General features: G+C 42.3%; 1 protein-coding gene across 4 annotated transcripts in view; it reads right to left on the bottom strand.

The window, feature by feature from the left end:
• Positions 1–24,788, bottom strand: part of GXYLT1 (glucoside xylosyltransferase 1) — a 130,004-nt gene that overhangs the window by 1,523 nt on the left and 103,693 nt on the right. For 3 of the 4 annotated variants that reach the window (XM_085897307.1, XM_085897308.1, XM_085897306.1), the window contains 7 exons: positions 23,926–23,994; positions 19,402–19,576; positions 17,341–17,472; positions 16,318–16,409; positions 15,972–16,131; positions 15,758–15,881; positions 15,334–15,506 (listed from right to left, as the gene is read on the bottom strand). In XM_085897307.1, the coding sequence (XP_085753433.1) occupies positions 15,334–15,506; positions 15,758–15,881; positions 15,972–16,131; positions 16,318–16,409; positions 17,341–17,472; positions 19,402–19,491 (771 nt within the window). In that variant the 5' untranslated portion in view covers positions 19,492–19,576; positions 23,926–23,994. Of the gene's footprint in view, positions 1–223; positions 360–15,333; positions 15,507–15,757; positions 15,882–15,971; positions 16,132–16,317; positions 16,410–17,340; positions 17,473–19,401; positions 19,577–23,925; positions 23,995–24,788 lie in introns of all 4 variants that reach the window. The other variant, XR_015062230.1, reaches the window with a different exon arrangement.

The following is a 24,788-nucleotide window of genomic DNA, read 5'->3' as shown; positions in this document are numbered from 1 at the left end:
CAGAAAAAAAAGACAATACTAACAGTTTCTCAGAAAAAAAGCAAATCTCTTCACAATTCCCAACAAAGATTTCAGCAACAAAAACATTCAAAAATATAAAGATCACCTTCACCTCTGCCCCCAAAACAACTTTTAAACAAATGTGTTGTAAAACTGTAGCCTGTGCCAACACAAAATTAATTTGCAATACATTCCCATTGTAGAAAGATTGCTACATCCTTACTATAATTCATGGTGTTTGGTATGTGTTTGTCGTCCTACTCCTCCGACAGTCCGGAGCCGATTTCATCCAGACTTGCTACATAGGATCAGCATGACCTCAATAAGTGTATAGGCGTGTTTTAATCTTTGCCAGTCGTCTTGGTGTTGGGGGGAGGGGAGGGGGAACATAAATTATCTCAGTAAATGTGTTTCATGAAGTGCTACCCCAGGTGGGAGAGGGTATTACAAGTCCCCACCTTTCACAGTACAGTGTTGTTTTGAATTACACAGCAAGAGGTATTTTGAATTTCACATTTGAATAAGGAAAATAACATGACCCCCTGGCCGTTCCTGAAGGGAGAGGGTGCTTCTAGTGTTTTATAATCTATTGTATAGTTCCGACAAGTTGTGTCTGACCTGCTAATATTCATGATCAGATTTCTCAAATATCCCTATCCTGCACTGCTTCCCAAAGTTCTGGCAGAGATAGTTTTGTTACATCATTTACCCCATCCTTCCAGCACATACAAAGTCTGCCTTTTCCTATTGTTCCCTCAACCACTCCAGCATGGTAGATTTTGACAGACTTTCCTTTTCTGAATGCATGATGTGTCCAAAGTATGACAGTTTCTGTTTTCACATCAGTGCTTCGAATGCACATGGTGGTCTGATTTCTTCAAGCACTGATTTGTTTATTCTTCTTGCAGTCCATGGAATTTATAACATTCGTCTCCAAGGCCACATTTCAAAACTGTCCATCTTCTTACTTTCGTTCTTTTCCACTGTAAATTACTTACATCTCCACATTGCAACTGGGAATACCAGAATATTCACCAGCCTGTTTGTATTGTCTCATCTTTGGCTTTCCAGATCTTTGTCAATCCTGACATTGGTATTCTCCCCGTTGCTAATTCTCTATTAATTTGTGTTCTACGGTCTCCACTCACTTCAATCTTTGAACCCAGGAAGATGAAACGTTCCACTATTTCCATGTGATTGTCTCCCAATCTGAATACGTTGATCTTCTGAGATGACAAGATGTTAGTGTTTTTTAGGTTTAAATAAAAACCAGCTCTTCACTTTCTTTCTTCACTGTGTGCAACAGTTTCATAAAGTTATTTTTAATTTCTTCCAGAAGAGAGGTGTTGTCAGCATACCTTTGGTTGTTTATGCATATTCCTCCAATCCTGATTCCAGCCTCGATGTCATCCAAATTTGATTTCCTCATGATGTACTCACGATGCAGATTGAAAAAGTAAGTGGAGAGAATGCATCCCTGTCTGACCCCTTTTCCAATTTGTAACCATTATCTCTCCATAATCTATTATTACCTTAGCTTCTTGTTTAGTGTACATGTGATTGTCTCCATATTGTACATGTGATCAGACATCACAGGTGCTCCAACATCCTATTCCTACCAGTATAATAAACATCAATTCATGATCAACACACTCAAAAGCTTTGCTGTAATCTATAAAACCGAGATACACCTTCCTCTTATATTCCCTTACTTTTTCCATGACCCACCTCAGATTTACGATTTGATCTCTATTACCTCTTCCCATTCTGAAACCTGCTGCACAACAGGGATTTCTCATTTAATTAATTATTATATTCTGTGTTTAATGATCTTTTCGTAATATCTTGCTAGCATGTGAAATCGAGGCAATGTTTCAGTTATTTGAACATTCTCTTGGCTCCCCTTTTTTGGCAATGGTATGTAAACTGACTGCTTCTACCTTTTAGATCATACAATCCTGCTCCATATCTATAGCTGTTTATATTTTGATTGCCTCCTCCCTCCTGTTGTTCAAAAGTTCTATTGAATTTCATCGGCATCTCGTGCTTTTCCATTTGGCAGCTCTTTCAAGGCTCTGTATACCTTGCATTCTCACACTATTGGTTGTTGCTCGTATTCTCTTTCTTTGAAGGTTGCCATCATATTGCTATCAATGTGATAGAGTTCCGGTATAGTATATCTTTCTTTCACCTGTGCTTCTTCTGCCACATATTTTCCTGTTCTACTCTTAAGGACCTCAATCCTAGACCTTAACTTTCCTGTGATCTCTTTGACCTCTTTTTTTTTTTAAGATGTCATGTTTTTTTCCCCCACTCTGTTGTCACTTTCGATCTCGATGCATCCCTCTGAAACATTTATTTGCCTTTCCTAGCTTGTCGTTGGAAGTCAGCATTTAGCCGCTTAATGTCCTCTTTTGATGCACCTTTGCTTTTCATCTCTCTTCTTCTGTCTGCAATATTCATTGCCTCTTCTGACAGCCATTTAGCTAGCAGTCATATTGGATAGAAAAATAAACCTTATACGATCAATGCAAAACTTTAATTTATATGCATGTGTATAAAGATTTTCTTTTAATAATTAGAATAAAAAATAAATGAGAGAAATAAAACAAGAGGCAGTCATTCGTTTTGGTAAATCAATTATAATCTGTTGACAAGAATAAACATAGAACACCCATCCCTTTCACCTCAACTTACAATTCTACTTGACCTTTTATTTAATTAGCATGCATGAGCTTGTTGCAAGAGATTTTCACTTTAAAAACATGAAGGTAAATATTTTAGCTCACTGATATGGGTCAACGGCCAACTCAGAAAGAGGTGGTGTGCCTTGGGTGGCAGGGAGGGTAGAATAAAAAGGAAGGAGTGTAAAACTAAGATAAAGCTGGGAATGGAGGTGAGAGGAGAGAAGGGGAAGTGGAGAGAATAAAAAAATTGAGTAGGGGAGGTGGGGGTAGGGAGTAAGAGGTAAGCACATTGGAAAATGATCACATTTTTGCACTGGTACTCTTGATGTCCCCAAAGCCTACTCACCAAATAGCATGCAGGCATTGATCATACAACAAAGAAATTTGATTTCTTGGTGACATGTGATCTTTTTGGTGCAACTAAGGTGTTTTGAGACACCAACAAAATAATTATCTTACTAAAACCACTGGAGTTACAGCCAGAGAGAATTGACACTCACAATATGTTTCAACCTGTATGGTGCACTTAGGTTCAAAAATAGTTTCGGAAATACTGGTTATGAACATAACCCTTGTGTTGGGATTGTGGGGTCTGACACACTCGTAGATGCATTTCTCATTTTTATGCATGGCAATGAACCAGCAGCCATCGAGTAGGATTAAATGCAAAAGTTTAGCTGCATTTGCTGTCTGTATTTATCTCTCCAGCCAAGGCATTTGTTTTTAACATAGCAGGATTTCAATTATCATGTTCACCTCCATCTCCACCTGCTGTTCAGCATATCACTGATCAAGATATCATTCTCTCTAATGAGGGAGAAACTATTTACGGAATAACACATATAATGAGTAATAAAAGAGAGCTGGTACTGATCAGGAACACTGACATGAAAATGACAAAAAAGATTCAGACACCCCTTCCCCCATCCCCAACACAATGGTGGGGAGACTCCTTGAAAAATTTCCCTGTACACGTGGCTTGGTATAAGTGCTTTAACCATTGACCACCACCGGAGGGAAGGGGTATTGAGCGTGGGGAAACGATGATGCCCATTTTGACAAAAAAAAATCCGTTTAAGTTCGAATGTATAATCGATATTTGTGTAGCTTGTGGGTACCTTTTAAAAAAGCAATCACTTCTGTCTAAAACAACTTCCTGCAGTATTGTTAATTGCAAGTGAAAATTATCGTACTTCACATGAAAAGACGGCAATCCCCTGTATTTATCTACATACAGCGCCTTCAGAAAGTATTCACACCCCTTGACTTTTTCACATTTTGTTGCACTACTGCCTAATTTTAAAATGGATGAAATATAATTTTTTTGCACCGATCTGCACAAAATACCCCATAATGACAATCTCAGGACCTTCCAAAAGGCTCAGAACAAGTGTATGTCTACCCTCAGGAGAGCCAGAAAACAACATGTTTCTCATCTCAAGTCTGAACTCTCAAACCTGTCTTCCTCTTCCAAATCCTGGTGGCATCTAGTGAAGTCTGTTTCTGGTGTATGTTCCCCCTCCATCCCCTCCCTTACCTCAAATGACTGCACAGCTGTGCTGCAAACAAAAAAAGCAGAGTGCCTAAACTCTGTGTTTGCTTCTAAATATTGTGTCCCAAATCAATCGCTTTCTGTACCCACCTTACCCAGTCGCACCCAGCTGTTCCTGGACTCTGTGTCCTTTTCTCCTGACAAGGTGAAGGGCTTGCTGTAAAACCTCAACTCAGATTCTGCAACCGGTCCAGACGGCATCAGCCCACGTGTCCTAAAAACTTGCTCTGCTGCTCTTGCTCACCCTCTCTGTTCTATTCACCCTCTCATTTGCTCAAGGTCATCTGTCATATGCTTGAAAACCAGCAAACATTACTGCTCTGCATAAAAAATATGCAAAAACAGATTCCTGCAACTAAAAACCAATCTGCCTGCTCCCAGTCATCAGCAAGGTCATTGAATCCATCATTGCTTCCGATCTTTCCCCTTCTCCAATCCTTTCTGATCCTTCCTCTTAAATCCTTCCTCTTCTCCAATGGTTTGATTTCCAACCATCAATTTGGATTCAGACCAGGTCACACTACCCTGGACTTGCTGCTTCTGCTTTCCCAACAATGGATGGAGGTCCTCAATGCCAGACCTGAGATCAGAGCTATCTCCCGAGACATATCACGACCATTGTATATGGTCTGGCACCCTGCCCTGCTTACCAAACTCTCTTCCTATGGTATCCAAGGCAATCTCCACTCACAGTTTGCAGACCTCCTCTCCTGTCACAGTCAATGCGTGGTTCTTGATGGAATTCTGTCATCCCCTCTTCCTGTCCAGGCTGGAGTTCCCCAAGGCAGTGTTCTGAGCCCTGTGTTTTTTTCTCGTTTTCATTAATGCTCTCTCCAACTCTCTGGAAAATCCTCTTTATCTCTCTGCTCACTCCACCCTCTGCTGTACCATCTGTAATCCCTCAGATCGGCAAGCAGCAGCCTCTTTACTCTCTGCAGATCTGAATAAAATCACAAGCTGGTCCAACACTTGAAACATATCATAAAATCCTGACAAATCTCACACTGTCACTATGTCTCTCCGAAAGGGCAATATGGAAAATCCCCCCCTCCTTCCATCTACTTTCTCAACAATCCTCTTGAAGAAGTCCTTTCATTCAAACTGTTGGGCCTCACTATCTCCTATGATCTTTTCTGGCAAAGCCACATCATCTCCAAGCTGGCCTCCAAAGCCAGTCGCGGATTGGGCATCCTTCGTCGTGCAAAGTCCTTCTTTGGCACACCTAAGCTCCTAACCATGTACAAAGCTTTCATCCACAGCCTGATGAAGAACTGCTCTCCCCTCTTGGTTGGTGCTCCCACCTCTCACCTTTCTCGGCTTCAAGCTGTGGAAACCAAGGCATTTAAGATGCCTTGGTTTCCAAACATCCCCACTTTCCAAACATCCCCCATTCTCCCAACTAATCTCTTTCTTATCTCAAAAAAAAAAAATAAAAAATAAAAAAAAAAAAAACCAACAATAACAACAACACGCTCACCTTCTCCCGATTCTGCTACTTCTTCTTCCTCTTAACTTCCTCCTCGTCTTCCTCGATTTCTTTTTTTTTACACTTCCATGACCTAATCTGTTGAACTCTCTCATACATTAATATTAACAACAAAAACGATCTTATAATGCTTCATCTTCCTCTCTCACTCATGTGGTACTCTTTACTGTTTCACAATGCACTTCTCTTCTGCTATTTTAACAGACTGCTCTCATTTCGACCTCTCCTTCATTCCTTGCCTAAAAAATCCAACTATTACAGCGCTTCTTCTCTCCATGCTCTGAATTCGCCTTCATTGCATCCATCAAGAATTGTGTTAAATCGCATCTCTGACCTAAAACTTTTAAAAACCACAGTTTGCCATGGATGCTCGCTTTCCATCAACCATTCTTTTTTCCAACTTCAGTGCCAACTCACCCCCTCACCCCTCACTCTCACTCTCAAAGCAACCATCCCACTCTTCTCCCTCCAAGCCTCCCTCTCACCTCTTTCAAAAATTCCCCCTCACCTTTCTCCCACCTTTCATCCCCCTCACTCTTCCTTCTCTAAGTTGCCCCCCTCTCATCCACCAACCTGCCTCCCTCCACTGCCCTCTCACCTCCATCTCTTCACTCCACCTCCTCAAATCCTCAACTGCCATCTTCCTTGTCTCTTGTCCCCCCTCTCTCCCAGCACCACAGAGCCTTTTCTCCTCCTCATTCGGCCCCCTCCCCTCGCTATTCTGCAATACCCCACACTCCTTCAGCAACCCTCCTTACCTCCCCCCCTCGTCCCTCGTCCTACCCTCCCCCGCCCCCTCCACCTCCTGCACCCAAAGCCTCCTCCCCTACCTCTTCATTAAATGTGTGGACCTCAAATATCCGGGGCCTTCGCTCAAACCTTTCAGATCTTTCCATGCAGGTTGCCACTGACAAACCAGACATTATCTGCCTAACAGAAACTTTCCTCTCCCAAGACGTGTCTGACTCCCAAGTATCTCTCCCTGGTTACTCCCTCTTACGGTATGACAGACCTGAGCCTCGGCCTGGTGGAGGTGTTGCTCTCTTCATCAAAGACTCTATTCCTCACTCTCCCTGCACTGCTCTCACTCCCCCACACCCCCAGGAATACCTCTGGCTTCGGCTTCCCCTCCACTCCCACCTCATGTTTATATGTGTACTGTACCGTCCACCGAACAGTGATGACTCCATCTACACCTCACTCTCCGAAAACATGGACCATCTTCTATCTTCTCATCCAAACTCTCTCTTCCTCTTATGTGGCGACTTCAATTGTCATCACGCCAGTTGGCTAGGTGTGGGTACCTCTCTCACCTGCCATGGGACGTCAGCAAAAGCTTTCTGTGACTCATTGGGACTGACTCAATCGGTCAACTTCCCGACCCGGATCTCAACCAATGGTACTCCATCTCTTCTGGATCTGATTTTGACAAATTTCCCTGACAATATCTGCTGCTCTTCCTTCGCTCCAATTGGTTCTTCTGACCACGTCCTTGTTAAAGTGGACATCTCTCTGGCTGTCATCAGAGAACCACCTCACCGCCGTCGAGTCTGGCATTTCACTCAAGCCGACTGGCAGGGTCTCCGAGCAGCCATCAAACTTACAGACTGGTCTCCTATCACTACTTTCTCAAACATCAACTCATCCTGGGAATTCTTTCAAAGAAACTTGCTCTCCCTCATGCACAGATTTATCCCCTCTCGTGTTCAGTTGTCTTACCCTTCCTCCCGCCCTTGGTTTACTGAAGCTTGTGGCGAGGCAGTTGTCCTGAAACAACTTGCCTTTGCCTCATGGAAAGCAAACCCAACTGAGGGCAATCTCAGTTCTTTCCACAAAGCTCGGAACAAGTGTGTATCTACCCTCAGGAGAGCCAGAAAACAACATCTTTCTCATCTCAAGTCTGAACTCTCAGACCTCTCTCCCTCCTCAAAATCCTGGTGGCGTTTAATCAAATCTGTTTCTGGTGTATGTTCCCCCTCCATCCCCTCCCTTACCTCAAATGGCCGCACTGCTGATTCCACACGTGATAAAGCTGAATGTCTAAACTCGGTGTTTGCAGCTAAATCTTGTGTCCCAAACCCATCACTATCTCTACCCACTTTACCCAGTCGCACCCAACTGTCCCTGGACTCTGTATCCTTTTCTCCTGACAAGGTGGAGAGCTTGCTTTCAAACCTCGAGTCAGATTCTGCAACCGGTCCAGACGGCATCAGCCCACGTGTCCTCAAAGCCTGCTCTTCTGCTCTTGCTCACCCTCTCTCTGTTCTATTCACCCTCTCATTTTCCCAAGGTCATCTGCCATCTGCTTGGAAATCTGCTAACATCACTGCCCTGCATAAAAAGGTGCAAAAACAGATCCCTGTAACTACAGACCAATCAGCCTTCTCCCAATCATCAGCAAGGTTATGGAATCCATCATTGCTTCAGACATGAAATCCTTCCTCTTCTCCAATGGCTTGATTTCCAATCATCAATTTGGTTTCAGACCAGGTCACTCTACCCTGGATATGCTGCTACTGCTCTCCCATCAATGGATGGAGGTCCTCAATGCCAGACAGGAAATCCGAGCCGTATCCCTGGACATATCACGTGCTTTTGACACAGTCTGGCACCCTGCCCTACTCACCAAACTCTCTTCCCATGGTATTCAAGGCCATCTCCACTCATGGCTCGCAGACTTCCTCTCCTGTCGCAGTCAACGTGTGGCCCTAAATGGAGTTCTTTCATCCCCTCTTCCTGTGCAGGCTGGAGTTCCTCAAGGTAGCGTTCTGGGCCCTGTTCTTTTCTGGTTTTCATCAATGATCTCTCGGACTCTCTGGAAAATCCTCTATTTCTCTTTGCCGATGACTCCACCCTCTGCCGTACCATCTGTCATCCCTCAGACCGGCAAGCAGCAGCTTCTTCGCTCACTGCAGATCTGGATAAAATCACAAACTGGTCCAACACGTGGAACATGTCTTTCAATCCACACAAATCTCACACTCTCACTATGTCTCTTCGAAAGGACCGTTTACAAAACACCCCCATCCACTTTCTCAACAATCCACTGGAAGAAGTCTTTTCTTTCAAGCTTCTGGGTCTCACTATCTGCCATGACCTTTCCTGGGAAAGTCACATTTCCAACCTTGCCTCAAAAGCCAGTCGCCGACTGGGAATCCTCCGTCGTGCAAAGTCCTTCCTCGGCCCTCTTGAGCTCCTGACTACTTACAAAGCTTTTGTCCGTAGCCTGATGGAGTACTGCTCTCCCCTCTGGGCTGGTGCTCCTGCCTCCCACCTTTCTCGACTTCACGCTGTCGAAACCAGGGCTTTTAAGATCATTGGCATCTCCCGCAATGAAGCTGAGTCTTTGGGCCTCTCACTCAATCACCGCAGGTTGGTCGGTGGTCTTTCTGTCTTCTACCGACTCCTCTCCAGCCTTGCCCCCCTGCTCTCTCTGCGATTTGTCCCAACCACATTTCCACAGGGCGCTCAAGGTCCGCCAACAACCCCCTTCTGGTAAAACTACCAAAATCACGAATCACTGCTCATCTTCACTCTTTCATTCCTCTTTTTTCCCGCCTTTGGAATAAACTTCCTCACTCTATTCTTTCCCATTCTTCCCTCCAGGCTTTCAAAACAGCTGTTCACCACCACCTCTTATCTTCCCCATCCAAATCCTCGATCTTTTCTACCCCGATAATCCACCCATGCCCACTTCCTTCAATTCTCCTGCTTTCCTTCCTGAAAGTCCCTGTAATGTCCATCTTCTCCTCGCCATGTTCCCCGTCCCATCCCCATCCCTCTCCCTTCCACAGTTCACCTGTGTCTGTTCCCCAATGTTTTGTCCCTTCCACTCCCACCCCTCTTGTCTCATGCCTCCTTGCTGTGAGTTGTGTGTTAGCTCTCATACGAGCCTCGACCAAGGTATACAAAAAAAAAAAAAAAAAAAAAAAAAAAAAAAAGATCATTGGTGTCTCCCGCGATAAGGCTGAGTCTTAGGGCCTCACATTCTGTCACCGCAGGCAGTTTGATTCTCTTTCTGTCTTCTACCATCTGCTCTCCATCCTTGCCCCCCCCCCCGCTCTGTCTGCTATCTGTCCCACCCAGATTTCTGCAGGGTGCTCAAGGTCCGTTAGCAACCCCCATTTGGTAAAATTACCAAAATGAAGAATCACTGCTGACCTTCATTGTTTCATTCCTCTTTTTTTCACACCTTTGGAACAAATTCCTACACTCTCTTCAATCCCACTCTTCCATCCAGGTTTTCAAAACGGCTGTTCACCACCATCTCTGATATTCCCCCATCCAAAACAATGATCTTTTCTACCACCATTAATCCACCCCAAACCCACCTCCTTCATATTCCCTGCTTTCCTTCCTGAAAGTCCCTGTAGTGTCCATCTTGTTTATCCCATGTACCCCGCCCCATCCACAGATCTCCTCACGTGTTTATTCCCCACTGTTTTCTGCTTTCCTCTCCCATCCCTCCTGTCTCCTGCTCCCCTTGTGATACATTTTGTGCGTTAGCTCTTATGCGAAACTTGGCATTGTATATAAAATAAAAAAGGGATCTAAGAGTGAAAGAGCAAAAAGGGTCGAATTGGTCTGAAATTGTCCAAAGTGTCTTAAAAGGTCTATAGGTCTGAAAAGTGTTGAAAGGGTCGAAGAAGGTCTATACGTCTCAAAAGGGTCTACATGAGTGTGAAGGGGTCTAAAAGGTCTTAACAGGGTCTAAATGGGTATTGAAGGTTCTAAGAGATGTAAAGGGTCCAATGGGGTCCACAGGCCATACAGGCTGTAAATGCGTGAAGTTGTGGTGAAGAAATTACCTCCTGCAAGTCAATACATTAACTCTAGAGTGCAACACAGCAGTAATGAGCCAAATGACCTCCCCATAACTGTTTAAAACGCCTATTTAGGTGCATCGTGGTTAAAACTGATCATAGAAAGTTTTGTCGCGAATTAACTTTGGGAGCTCAAAGTGGTAAGGTCACAAACACAAAACATTTCACTTATACATATATATGCCATCAATCTGATTTCTGAACGATACTTTGGCACTGAGAGTGCTCTGAGGTGTGGCAGTTCCATCTCTGACTTATTTCCAGATGTTACTGGAGTTCATCAGGGGTGTTAGGGTGTCAGAGAGATCAAGTTGCGGTGCATCATTTGTGAATGTCAAGATCTCTGACCTTGATTTTGCAGATGATGCAGTCATATTAGTGGAGACATGGGACATTCTTATGTGGGCAGTCAAGGCGATGAATGAGTTCGAGAACACTGGGGTTATGGGTCTCCTTGGTCAAGCGTAAGATCCAGCCGTTCAATGGCATATTGAATGCTGCTATCTTGTCTGAACCCATCTGTGGCGAGGATGTTGAGGTCAGAGAGGAATGCTCTTACCTTGGCAGTGATATTCATGTCCCTGCATGTTCATTGTGTGCCCAAGGTCGATCGGCATTTGGGTCCGGCCTGTGGAGTCAAGAATTCACTATACCATGGGGTGTGGTCCAGACAGGTTCACAGAACCATGGGGTGTGGTTCAGACAGGTTCACTGGACCAAGCTGTCCATACCAAAGTAACAGAAGATGAAAGTCGGAGTCTTTCAGTCCTTGGTGCTTCCAGTCTTGCTCTACGGATGTGAGACTTGCACTCTGACCAAGGATCTGAGGCAAAGACTTAACTTCTTCAGTACCAGGTCTCTTTGGAGAATCCTCGGCTGTCGCTGATTGGTCATTGTGTCTAACAAGCGTTTGCTGAGAGGGACTCAGATGAGATTAGTTGCCTTATCATCTGTGAGCGTCAGCTACGGCTTTGTGGACATGTGGCTCATGTTCCTGATGCTGATGCTGCTCACCAGATTCTCTCAGTGAGAGAGCCTCACGAGTGAAGGAGGCCAACGGACAGTCCACGTGCCTCCTAGTTGCAGGCAGGTTAATCGGCATCTCAAGTAGATGGGGATGGACCGGGCAACTGCCTGGGAGATGTCCAGACAGAGGACCCTGGAGTACTGGTGGAACTGGAGAGGGAGGCCCCTGGAGTGGATGTGGTGACGTGCTGCTCTGCTGCATGCTCCCACACCTGACCTGACCTGGCTTGACATGTGAAGGTGATAAATTTTAATTTACAAAAGTGGTACTTTGAACCACCATGAGAATTGCAATTGGTTTCTTGGGACTCCCAAAAGTGGCAACTGCAACAACACCCTCCCTGCAAAAGAAAACTTGACAACATGGAGGGATGGGTCATTTGGGGAATTTGCACCCAGAATCCCTCCAATATAATAATAATGACCGTTTTTACAGCCATTTTCCCTGCTGTGCAGGGATTGGGCTTTTTCTTGAGGCAATGTTTTTATGGCCGGATGCCCTTCCTGACGCCAACCCTGGTCGCCTCTTACGACACACAGGGATATGGTATACCTATTCTAACCGGGGCATACACCGCGACCAGTACACTGGTTCTCATTTCGTCGACCTCAGAAGGATGACAGGGCTGAGTAAACCTCCTGGTGTTCATTCAGCAGTAAACGGGGCTTGAACTCAGGACCCTCGGATCCCAAGCCGCCACCCTAACCACGAAGCCAACACCAGGCTTAATCCCTCCAATACTGGAGAGAAATTATATCATCCTTGTAAATAAAGGCTGCTGGGCAGATCCATACCATTGTTAATCAGAAGCAATACAACCTGAAGTGCACAATTTAGAAACTTGACTTTTCACCAGAGGAGAATCCTTTGCAACCAAGATCTTTGCCTAACTTCTTGAGAACAACCAGGTTCCTTACCGGGACAATCTCATGACGAAGGTATGGAAATACATTGCATGAAAGACAAAACATCATCTTCACAACAAACCAATTCATAAAGAACAAATTAATCCTTACTTCCACTTCTTCAGAGGCAAGAACCTAAACCACAAAACAGAGGCGAACTGAGGATGTCTTGCGCCCAGGGGCAAAACATAATTATGCGCTCCTATCCTTCCACCACCCTCCCCCAAATCCCTAACCCCACTTGCCAAAGACAGAGGGAGTCTGTTGTTGGCTTAATGGTTCGGGTGGTGGGCTTTTGATCCTTGGGTCCTGAGTTCAAGCCCCGTTGGCCACTGATTTAATACACCAGGGGGTTGACTCAGCCTGTCATCCTTCCGCGTCGGCGAAATGAGTACCAGTGTGTACTGGTAGAGGGACACTGCATCAGCAACACGGTCGCGCTTCCAAGAAATGATAGCTACCCTGGCAGCTAAGCTGCGAAGAAGAAGAAGAAGAAGAAGAAGAAGAAGAAGAAGAAGAAGAAGAAGATAGACATAGGGAAACTGGGATTTTTATCTTAAAATTTCAATTAATTGATGATTGACCACTCCACTCGATGCAATATGCCAAAACAAAGATGAAAGGAACACTACATGTCAGTTCAAATATTTATTCAATTGAGAGTTACAGTGGATGATCTCCTGATGCCCAATGATGCACCAACGTAGCAAATCTGCCGTCGAGAAAACGTGACTCGAGAATGTTTGTGATCACGTGGTTCGCTTTTACCAGGACACCGGGACTGGAGAGGGTTCGTGATCATGTACGTAGTAGCACTGGCACCTTGCTAGTATTTTATTTTGATAAATATAACACAACTAGAACTACGTTGTCGATGGCACACCATCGCATATTCCCGCGCGCACTGCTTTGTCCCATTAACGCTAGGTGAAATTTTATCTTGCAAAATGGATTGACTATTCTTTTCTATTTGATGTGCTTTATGACCAAAGACTTACTATGTTTACTAAATCAGAAGTCATTGCAAGCATGTCAACATTTCATGAAACATTAATTTAACACTGTACAGCAATATAGAACTGTGCATCAATTTAATCATCGGAATGAACTGTGTATAATATTAATTATAATTATTCATAATCAATTAGATAAATACAGTAAAACCTGTGACTGTTTGTCACTCATGGGGGCCACATAAGTAACTTCTTTATAAAAAAAATTTACCATGTACAATGGTAAATACACTTTGAAAAAAATCAGCCCCCATGACCCCACCCCCTCTGGCCCGGCCCCTAGGGGTCATATCAAAAATCCGAGTGTTGTGCACTTCCCCATACATATATCTACTATGTCCCAAAGTTTCAAGTTCCAATCTCAAACGGTGTAGGAGGAGCTATTTTTAACCCCTATCCACTAAGCACCCCCTACCCCCCAAGCACCCTCTGATCATCATGTGTTTAAAAAAATATGTTGTTAAATGTATAACTCATGAATATGTTTGATTTAAAAAGCTATGACAATTTTAATTTTTTTGTAAATCGACCCCCATGACCCCAACTCCTCTGGCCCGGCCCCTAGGGGTCATATCAAAAATCCGATAGGTGTTGTGCACTTCCACATACATATACCTACTATGTCCCAAAGTTTCAAGTTCCTATTTCAAACGGTGTAGGAGGAGTTACAGGGTAAGACAGACGGACGTACGGACGTAGGGAAGGACGGACGACGGAGACAATTACAATATTCCCGCTTTTCTTTGAAAGCGCGGGAATAAAAACAAGGGATTTCCCAAGGCACGATATATCTGCTGATGCACGAATATTTGATGTCACGTAGTGTCATTATCACGCATAACACAAACATCTTAATGATCCATAATTTTATTAGAATTGCGAAATTTTGGGCAAAATTATTATTCCCGCGCTTTCGAAGAAAAGCGGGAATATTGTGATCGTCTCTGCCGTCCGTCCGTACGTCCGTCTGTCTTACCCTGTAACTCCTCCTTCACCGTTTGAAATAGGAACTTGAAACTTTGGGACATAGTAGATATATGTATGGAGAAGTGCACAACACTTTCGGATTTTTGATATGACCCTCGGGGCCAGGCCAGAGGGGGTGGGGATCATGGGGGCTGATTTTTTTTAAAGTGTATTTACCATTGTACATGGTAAATTCTTTTATAAAGAACTTACTTATGTGGCCCCCATGAGTGACACAGTCACAGGTTTTACTGTATTTATCTAATTGATTAGGAATAATTATAATTAATATTATACACAGTTCATTCCGATGATTAAATTGATGCACACAGTTCTATATTGCTGGACAGTGTTAAATTAATGTTTCATGAAATGTTGACATGCTTGCAATGACTTCTGATTTAGTAAACATAGTAAGTCTTTGGTCATAAAGCACATCAAATATAAAAGAATAGTCAATCCATTTTGTAAGATAAAATTTCACCTAGCATTAATGGGACAAAGCAGGGCACGCGGGAATATGCGATGGTGTGCCATCGACAACGTAGTTCTAGTTAAATTGGTTGTGAATTTGGCACCCCCTCCACCACCCCAGAACCCAGCACCCAGGGTCAAATGCCGCCCTCTGCACCCCCCTTCAGTACGCCACTGCCACAAAGCTAAAATGCCTATCAGGGCAAATACAATTACAAAGTGCCGACACACACACACACACACACACACACACACACACACACACACACACACACACACACACACACACACACACACACAGACACACACACACACACACACACACACACACGTCCATTTAAAAAACTTTTTCAACAATATTAAAGTCACAAATGACAAGAATGGTTGTGTGTAAACTCACATGGCGAATGGCTTCATATACAGCACTGAAGGCCGGCTGCTTATCATTGTGGTACACACCACGGTTTCCATGCAAAACATGAACCCCGAGTGGCAGAGCTGTTGCACAGTTGAGTCCATACATACAGTGATCGGGGCGGAAGTTCCACTGGCAGGGCAACACGTACAGTTTTTCTGCATGCAGAAACATGGTGGAAACCAAGCTTCAGCACCAAGGATGTGTCCACCCCAAAAAAAAACAGCTGTCTACATTTGCTTTTGAGTTTTGCCATCCAATCCTCCACACCAAATGGCAACTTGGCCAATACATAATTTCTCACTTCACCATAGCCTTTACTTTCTCATTCTAGCATGTACCTCAAATGCTGAAAGGAACGTCTGTGTGGAAATTGGATCTCCATTCATTGATGGGCTGTGGCATGTACCTGAGTTGTGGTGAAAGATGATATTGAGTAAATCCTGGTCGCCCCACGTGAGGTTGAGCCGATACTTGTGGTACAGAGGCAGCAGCAAGTCATCCCATGTGAGAGGAGATGGACTCAGGTCATTCTGCAGATGAAGCAATTTCAGACTAATGAATTGTTTTTAATACATTAAACCTAACCACATGTTCATAAATTGAACAAGCAATGATCTTGCCTTAAAGAAAGTCTGGCGGACACGAGTGAGGTTGAAAAGCATCACACCGGAGTTGATGCCTGTTTTGCCAAAGTATGGATGCCGTGCAAAGCGGTTGTACCAGCCAATCTGTGTTGCTTCATGCTCTGGTGCCATTCCCGCAAGTTGACTTGAGTTGAACCTACCACGGTGAAAGATACTTGAGAAATATAGTGCAGTAGCATCTTCCATGTGCAAATGTTTTTAATCTGCAATAGAAAAATAATGAAAATGGCAGCAAAACCTGAGACATAGTAGCACACAGGAAAGCGTGTTACCTCTCCTCCTCATGCACCACTTCATCCTCTATAATGTCCTGCCATTGTACCTGTAGAAGTAACTCCAGAGATCCTCCACCGGTGACAAAAATAGAATGTCAGTATCCACGTACAGCACGGCATCCAGAGACTGCAAGATAAGCTGCAGAGAAGATGGCATTTTGTTTAATTTCAGGTCATAAGAGTATACTAATACTACTAAGTGTACTTTTATGACTACTACTTCTTCAATGACCCCAATCATTCCCTCCTGCTTTTGGCATTGGCCAGGGAAAGTTTGTGGCCCAAGTCTTTCGCGATTTGGCTGGCCAGGCCTGATGTTCGATTGAAGGTGCCAATAATTGGGAATTGTTCAAGATGCCATCGATAACTCGCCTACAATTCACACAAGACTCCATGGGCTATTTACCATCTATCAATTAATGCTAGCAGATGAGACAATCAGATTAACTTCTATCCAAGGGATAACACACTTTGTGATGCAACACCCTGCCTTTGAAGCACCAATGCAAAAGTTTATAATCAGATCAAAAATCAAACCCAGACAAGACAGCTCAAAAGGTATGTATGTTAACTCTGCTCTATCCTGTCAGACTCTGGCAGGCTGAGTGATGATACATAACGTGACACGAACCTGAATTCCACGGGCTATCTTCATATTACATATGCAAAAACAGTGGAATTTTTGTCCCCTTCATCCCATTCCTTTGTAATATACATCCTCATTCACTCTCCTCAATCAACTCCTCATCAATCATGACATTCATTTCCTTCACCCCACCCCCAATGGAAACTACTAATCTATTTTTTCTTCCCTATCCTCTCCACTTCCCTTCCTTTTCTAAATTTACCTCTCCATCGTCTACATAGGCAAGATATTCTGCTACCATCATGTTTTACAAAATGACGTTTGCTTGGCCAGTGGTTTTCATATGATGCAATGCTAACATGCCTATTTACACATCAGAAAAAGGAGGTTCATAAATTCGAAGCAGAATACATTATTAATTGCCAAAAAAGCACCACATTACTGCATCATCCAAAGGCCATGTTTGGACTCAAGTACAACTCACCGGGAGAAATAAACGCTGGGAAGCACATGGTTTGAAGAGCTGCTTCCAATTTGCAGTATGGCTTTGTGGAAAGCTGATGGCATACATCGTAAAGGCAAACCTCTTCTTGTAAGCCGCTGGCCATGCAGACAACTGGAACAGAAAAAGTGTCTTTCTAATTTAACAGAAAATGGTGCCTTTCTAATCTAAAATGGATTTCTAATTTACGACATATATCAATTCCTCACTATCATAATTAACTTGAGTACATCAAAATATAGTTTAAAAAATATTATGGCCTGGATCAACATCTCATTTAAAATGATTATCATCACTGATATTTGCGGGCTTAAGTATTTAAACCTAAAACAACAACAACCTCCTCCTATATCCCCAAATGTACTGCTCATACCCCACCCCTACTTCCTTTCTCCCACCACACAAAATTCCATACCCAAACACATTTAAAGCTATATTTGTGTGTAAAATAAAAGAAGGATGATTTGATCATTATATCATGGGAAATAAAAATATTCAAAAATTGAATTCTTAAATTTCAAAACAAAAAGTGCAGAAGGCATTGTTTTCTCCCACCCCAAGAGGAGCAAGGTGTGAAGCAGAAGCACCAGCACAAAGTGGGGAGCCACAATCAATGGGGCTCCATATGAAAGCCTTGCATACCATTTTTATTTATTTATTTATTCGTATGCAGCCTGTAGCTGTTTGGCTGCATCATTTTCTGGGGCACTGCTGTACCACTGATGCAGTGCCACCTGTTTCTCGTGAGCTGCTACTCGTTTTGCCGATCTCAGAAAGATGATAGTGCTGAGTCAACCCACCTGGTGTTAATTAAACGGTAATTATGGTTTGAACTCAACATCTTAAGATCTTCAGCCAACCACTTTAACTGCTAAGCCAACACCATGATGAGCTCAGTGCAGCTCAGGAATGTCTTAACCTTATGGCAAAGTGCCAGATAGTGACAAGTCTCTAATACCAGTTTTGTGATATGATCCACCCATGAAGGCTTGTGGAAGGTAGTGAAACCAAGGAGTACCAGAGACTGCACCTCTTCCAGTGGCTGTCCAGTAAAGTGGACTGGACAGTTCGGTTGCCAATCCTTGTGGTGGAAGTGTGAGAGCGTATGACTTGCCAGCATTGAACGTCACGTTCCAAGTAGCTAAAGAGTTTCACCGGCCATCGACCATTCTGAAAAGTGATGTATCATTTATACACAAGGTGGAGACATCAGCAAAATATTAAAGTTGATAATGTAGGTCTGAAGACATTGCCTTGTGGAACCCCAGCCTGAATGAAAGGATCACAGGAAAGGACAGCATCAAGGGTCAACCGTTGTTTCGGTTCATAAAGGAAGTCAATCACTTGAGCAGAGAGCCATGAATACCAAAGGAAGAAAATTAGAAATGAGGACTGCATGCCAGAAAGTAGTGTCAAACCTTGAAGATCTCCAGAGATGTGGCCCCCTCCTCTTGCTTCTGGTTTAGCTAATTCATCGACAGCTGTGTAAGAAAGTCAGATATCCAAGGTGGAATTGGTCTGGTTGGAAGCCAAACTTGTTGTTACAGATTAGTGAGTTATAGTAGAGAAAGTCTCTTATGTATGCCATTATTTTGCTTATGATGAGGAGAAGGCTGATAGGTTTGTAATTGAGCTGTTGACGGGATCAATTTTGGAACCTTTCTTATGGATAGGAGTGATGTTTGCAATTTTCCAAGATGAAGGAAGTTGCCCATCCAAGGACAAGTGATGTCTGCTAACAAGGTAACAGACATGACATGAGATTTTTGTAAGGTTTGGGTTAGCAGGGTAATATTAACAAACAATGCATTAATGGCAATTGGCAATCATACATCATTTCATATTACTTTTCTTCAAAATAACAAGCAAAATTACTTGAGTATTACAACACCCATCCCAAAATGGCAAGAAAGTGGTGGAATAAAAGATTAAATTACATTGATGATTATCAATTATATATTTGTTAAGCCGTGAAAAAGTGTCACTGACAACGACATCTACCACACCATCGTGGATCTCAAAATTAATATCAGGTCGGGATACCTCCTCTTGGAAGGCACCATGAAGCTCATCTTCAGCAAAAATATGAGCATGGACACAGCTCCGCATCGTCAGGACTGACGACTTCAGCATCACGAGTGTTTCTTGGAGCCGGGGTCCACACGCTACTACGCTCAGCTGGATGCACGAAGTTCCTCTGATGGGGTTTGTATCGAGGCTGTGGTGTGTGTTGGATTAGTGAAGGGAAATGGTGGAATTGAACATATTCAAAGAAGAATAACCAGACCTCCTTCAAAAAACAATAATCAATACACTTGGTCCAAGATTTACACCGATTCTATTTATGTAGTTTTTAGATCCTCATAGAGGATCTCTAAGTCTTACTCACGTTGTTGTTCTTGTGGACTTTTTTGTTTCACAACCTACAGTTTTCATCGAAACTTCCTGAAACGGCGTATATATGTAAAAATACCCTGCCCAGATAGTAACGCTCTCCGATTTTGAAAATTCCTCCTCGAAAAAAAGTTATGACGTCAAAATATCTCCGCTAATGGAAATCGCCTAAAAATTATCTCCGAAACTAGGCAAGCTTTTTGAATTCTGTTTGCGGGAATCGAACAGGGCATTAGCAGAGATTAATTATCGCACATATGATACATCACTATGACGTCATATCAATTTTTTTATGACGTCATTCCTATTTTTTGACATTTTTTGTTTTTTTGTTTCAATTGTTTCACAGCCTACAGTTTTCATCGAAACTTCCTGAAACTTGGCATATATATGTAAAAATACCATGCGCAGACAGTAACCATCTCCGATTTTGAAAATTCCTCCTAGAAAAAAAAGTTATGACGTCAAAATATCTCCGCTAATTGAAATCGCCTAAAAAAATTATCTCCGAAACTAGGCAAGCTTTTTGAATTCTGTTTGTGGGAATCGAACATGGCATTAGCAGAGATGAATTACCGCACATATGATACATCACGATGACGTCATATCAGTTTTTATGACGTCATTCCTATTTTTTGTTTCACAACCCAGAGTTTTCATCGGATCTTCATGACATGAAACTTGCTATGTATATGCAGAAAGCCCACAGAAAGCCACGCGCAGGCAGTAACCATCTCCAATTTTGGAAATTCTTCCTAGAAAAAAGTTGACGTCATAATATCGCCGCTAATGGAAATCGCCTATACCATTATCTCCGAAACTAGGCAAGCTGTTTGAATTTTGTTTGTGGAAATCAAGCCGGGCATTAGCCCAGATAATTTATCGCAAACCTGATACATCACAATGACGTCATATTCGTTTTTATGACGTCATCATTAAGAGGCCGAGGCTCTTAGCTCATTCGAGCTTGTTTTGCATAGGACAGGATGACCATAGAACAACAATACAAACAATAACAATCCCATGACCAATGAAACACATTGACACAACAAGCCTTGATGGTTGGGGGCTTGAAGCACCACCGACCAGTGCCATGATGTCATACAGAATGGCAAACACTTTAAGAAGTCTACTTGCAATTTGGCCAAATGGAATAAAAGTAGTTGTTGGTAGATTTAGATGCTAAACGCAGGATTGTAAGGCAATGATAATTATATCTACAAAACTTAGTGATAATACCTGAAGTGATGAGAAAGGAGATAGGAAACTAGAAAGACAAAGGGACAGACAGCATTGTTACATCCACACAGATAGAGATTTAAGGTTCATGGAAGAGCTTCTACATAAATCACTGCACAAATAAATTAGTAGACATGAGTGCACTTTTACATTAATTACAAGGGCATTAGTAGACAATGTACAAACACATCTGGTGTATGGAATTTAAAGCTGGCTTCCCTCCATCTTGAGTTGGGTGTTCAGATGGGAAAGCTAAACAGACCAACTGTTCATCAATTATAATTTTCAATCTTGAGAGTTGACAGGTTGAATGACAGTGCTCCCAGGTGACCAAATTATATGTTAATGTTCATAACAGAACTGCATTACACCTCCACCAACCACCAAAATATAATCTTATTTCATCAGTCCAAAATGTCAGGTGGGACACCAGTAACATACTTCTGATTTGGATATGTTATAGATTTAGCCTTAATGTAAACATGCTATAAATTTGCTGCATGTAATAGAATGGAGTAAAACAAATTGAAAACAATATTCCCCAGATTTTATGTTCAATTAACAGCATTAAACTATTTTATGTTCAAAAAGGGGTGATTAACATTGCAAGGCTAAACAGAACTTACACTTCCTTAAAATTTTAATGATTTGCCTATTGATGTAATCCTGAACATATTTACATGTACTTTACTCCCATAAAACAACCAAGATGTGAAAACTCGAGTTTTGAAATTATGAAGAGATGTCCATCACCCGAAATGTGGCCAATCAGAATTAGGTCACCGTGATTAAGTCAACACTTATACTGTAGTTACAAGCAATCACGATTTGAATAAAACCGTCAGTTACTGATCAGCGATCATGCTCTGCTTTTACTAGGAGTTGATTATAATGACTAAAAGAGTCATCAAAGTGTGTCCAATGGAACTCAAAAAGCTATATTTAACATTGACTGATCAAAGGCCTTGGGATGAAAAGGTTAACTTTATCCACAATTAAAAGGAAATAAAATGTATTACTGCTGAACTATCAGACAGCCAAAATAAAAGCTTCAGAGTGCAGATAAGACATTTTTGTGACAAGAATAAGCTGTGGCACATGAAACAGAGGACCTGAGTGGGTGACATGTGACATGTTCAAATATGTTAGCAAGAACAAAATTTTATTTATTTTTTAACAAGCAAAAGTTATGTTTTTATTGCAGATACTGTGTTGTGTGTGCATCCTGCCCAGGTTCAAAGTAAACTCCACAAGAAAACTGTCATAATCAATGCAAATGTATTATATGCACCACTGGCATACTAAGGCGGGTGGTGGTCCACCCCAGGTGACAGCCGGGCGGGGGGGGGGGGGTGGGTGCCATTGGTAGAGTTGAAATACTAGTATGATCATATAACGATGGTTTTAGTTGCAAGTGACGTCATAGTTGTGGTTTTGAGAGTCGGTTCTTCAGTGTAGTTATTTCCGTAATAAATGTTTCGAATAGTCCGTTACCTTCAGAAAGCTCAAAAGTATACCAGCACAACAGAGGCTTTTGATTGAAGGCTTTCTCATCTAGTGCAGATAAGATTCTTCCATGATAATTTTGATTTCCAGTGATTTGAAAATTTAAGTGCACAAAATTAAGTTTATAAATTATAACAATATAATTTATAAGCTATGTTGTAAATTTATAACTTTTAAGGTTAAAAAAAAAAGATCTAAGGAGAACATGCTTGCGAAGAGGAGGAAGTGGAGGCTCAGGAGCATCCAAAACGAAAAAAAAAAAACAGTGGTTTGCGAATGTCGTGACCATTCTGAGAGACCACTTACAGAGGAGTGGCACATTAAAAATTGGAGTGACGATTGGGAAAGCAGACGAGCGTGCTCAAAGCTGCCAATTTATTTTTGTATGAGTACCAAACCATTTCTGTTGGTCCTCATTGGAGAACCTAATATTAAAACATTGTGTGAACCCATGAATATAAAGAAAGATCCCAGAAATGTTTTTTTTCTCATCAGCTTTCTCCACCAATTAGACGCAGGCTTTCATCAGTTACCAGAGCATCATGTATTGTAGGAAAGGTCATGATTCGTTTTTTGGGTTTGACGTCAGTTTAAACTCATTTGCATACACGTCTCGGCCACGATGGTAGCTCGACGACGCACTTTATGGGTTAACCCTTTCATTCAGAAAAGTTAATTACATTACTGTGCTGTATTCACAGGCATTCTGAAAAGTTAATCTCCTCCATTAAATCGTTAACGGGCAGGAAAATACATCGTTACCGAAATGACGTCATGCAATCACCTGAAGTTCTTTGACACTGGATTTTATTTTTCCTTTTTGAAAATTCGTCCTGGTAATGTTTTCTCTGTGGTTAAAGATGTGTTTTTGTGATATCAATGCCAAGCAGTATTATCTGTTTACTGAATTTTTAATATCCTACATTTTTTTTTTAATTTACAATTTATTAACTACAGGTACAGACAGTACTGTAATCTGGTTGAAAATTTTACTTGCAAACATGATATGTTTTCTGTGTATTTAATTTTTTTTAATTATTCATCTTGGGGGGGGGGGGTTCTAAAGGAAGGGTCTGCCTCAAGGGGGTGGGAGGGTGCCCTGGGTGTCAAATACTCAAGGTATTCCTCTGATATGCACATTTACTGCCAAAAGATGAATGCTTTTGTTCGACCTACTGCATATCATTAGACATGAGTGCACTTTTGCATGTCATTAGACTACATGTCATAGCAATCAAATGGCCTTCGATCATGACATTAGAAGCACCTTTTCAAATAACAATGGGAAGAAATATTTGCCAAAAAACATGTAGTATCGTGTAGTATCAAACATGTAGTATCATGGAATAAACAAGGTGCAGTTGCTTGATAGTGGTGTGAGCTTGTGTGGTAATACACAGGAGTGAAGAAGTCCATTGTATTTAATACCTGGTCAGAGGAAGAAGTTTGTGAGATGGACATACTGACAACTCTGTACCCCAACACGGCCAGCCTCCCCTGAATAAGAAAACAGTTAATGAGCGCAGTAAAGAAGAACATACAACTTCTGTATACTGTTTTTGTTTCAAGTGCAAGTTTTGATTTCTTTAACATTAAGGTAACAAACATTACCCAATAAAGGCCAATTCTCTGGAAAGTGGTCGAAGAGCGAAGAAAATCAAGCTACATATGAAGCGATGATTAGTTTATGTTTCATCCAACATGTTAAAATTGTATGAAATAGCATCAAATCTGCCAAGTTACATCATCATCGAAAAGTTTTAGCCACTCAAACATGGCATATAAAATGGGGACAAGGTATCGTCAAAAATCTCGACTGGCCAATAAAATGATTTACAAAGAACAGACCTAAATGTCCTGTAACTCTTAAAACATGAGTTTTACTGATGCCATTTATCTCCTTTGCATTATCCCTCAATGAAGGCAGTAATATTCTGATCTGTGCATTGCAGTCACCTCAATAATTATCTGCTGAACAGTAGCAAACAAGTCTGCTACATTGTGACTAATCATTGCATCTCCAATGTCACACTTTACCTACAGCCTGAAAGCATTGAGGATGCCTCTTCCCAGTGGTTGTAGTGCTCCCAATGCAAGTCGCGGGCCAAATCTTCCTCAATCTTCCCTGATTTGTCAGGGCACCACGGCCACGGTCACAGCGCCGATCAGTCCCCATGGCCTGGCCCACTTCCTCTTGTGTCTGTCTGTCACTGTGTCTCTATCTGTCTCTCACTCTCTCTGTGCCGCCGGTCTGTTCATTAATCAAGAGAACTACCCGGGGCTATACTACA

Source organism: Eptatretus burgeri, chromosome 10 (assembly GCF_056783735.1).
Source record: "Eptatretus burgeri isolate ZD-2024b chromosome 10, Ebu_testis_v1, whole genome shotgun sequence".
NCBI lineage: Eukaryota > Metazoa > Chordata > Myxini > Myxiniformes > Myxinidae > Eptatretus > Eptatretus burgeri.
The sequence above is the reverse complement of the archived record's forward strand: the minus strand, read 5'-3'. Positions and strand labels throughout refer to the sequence as shown.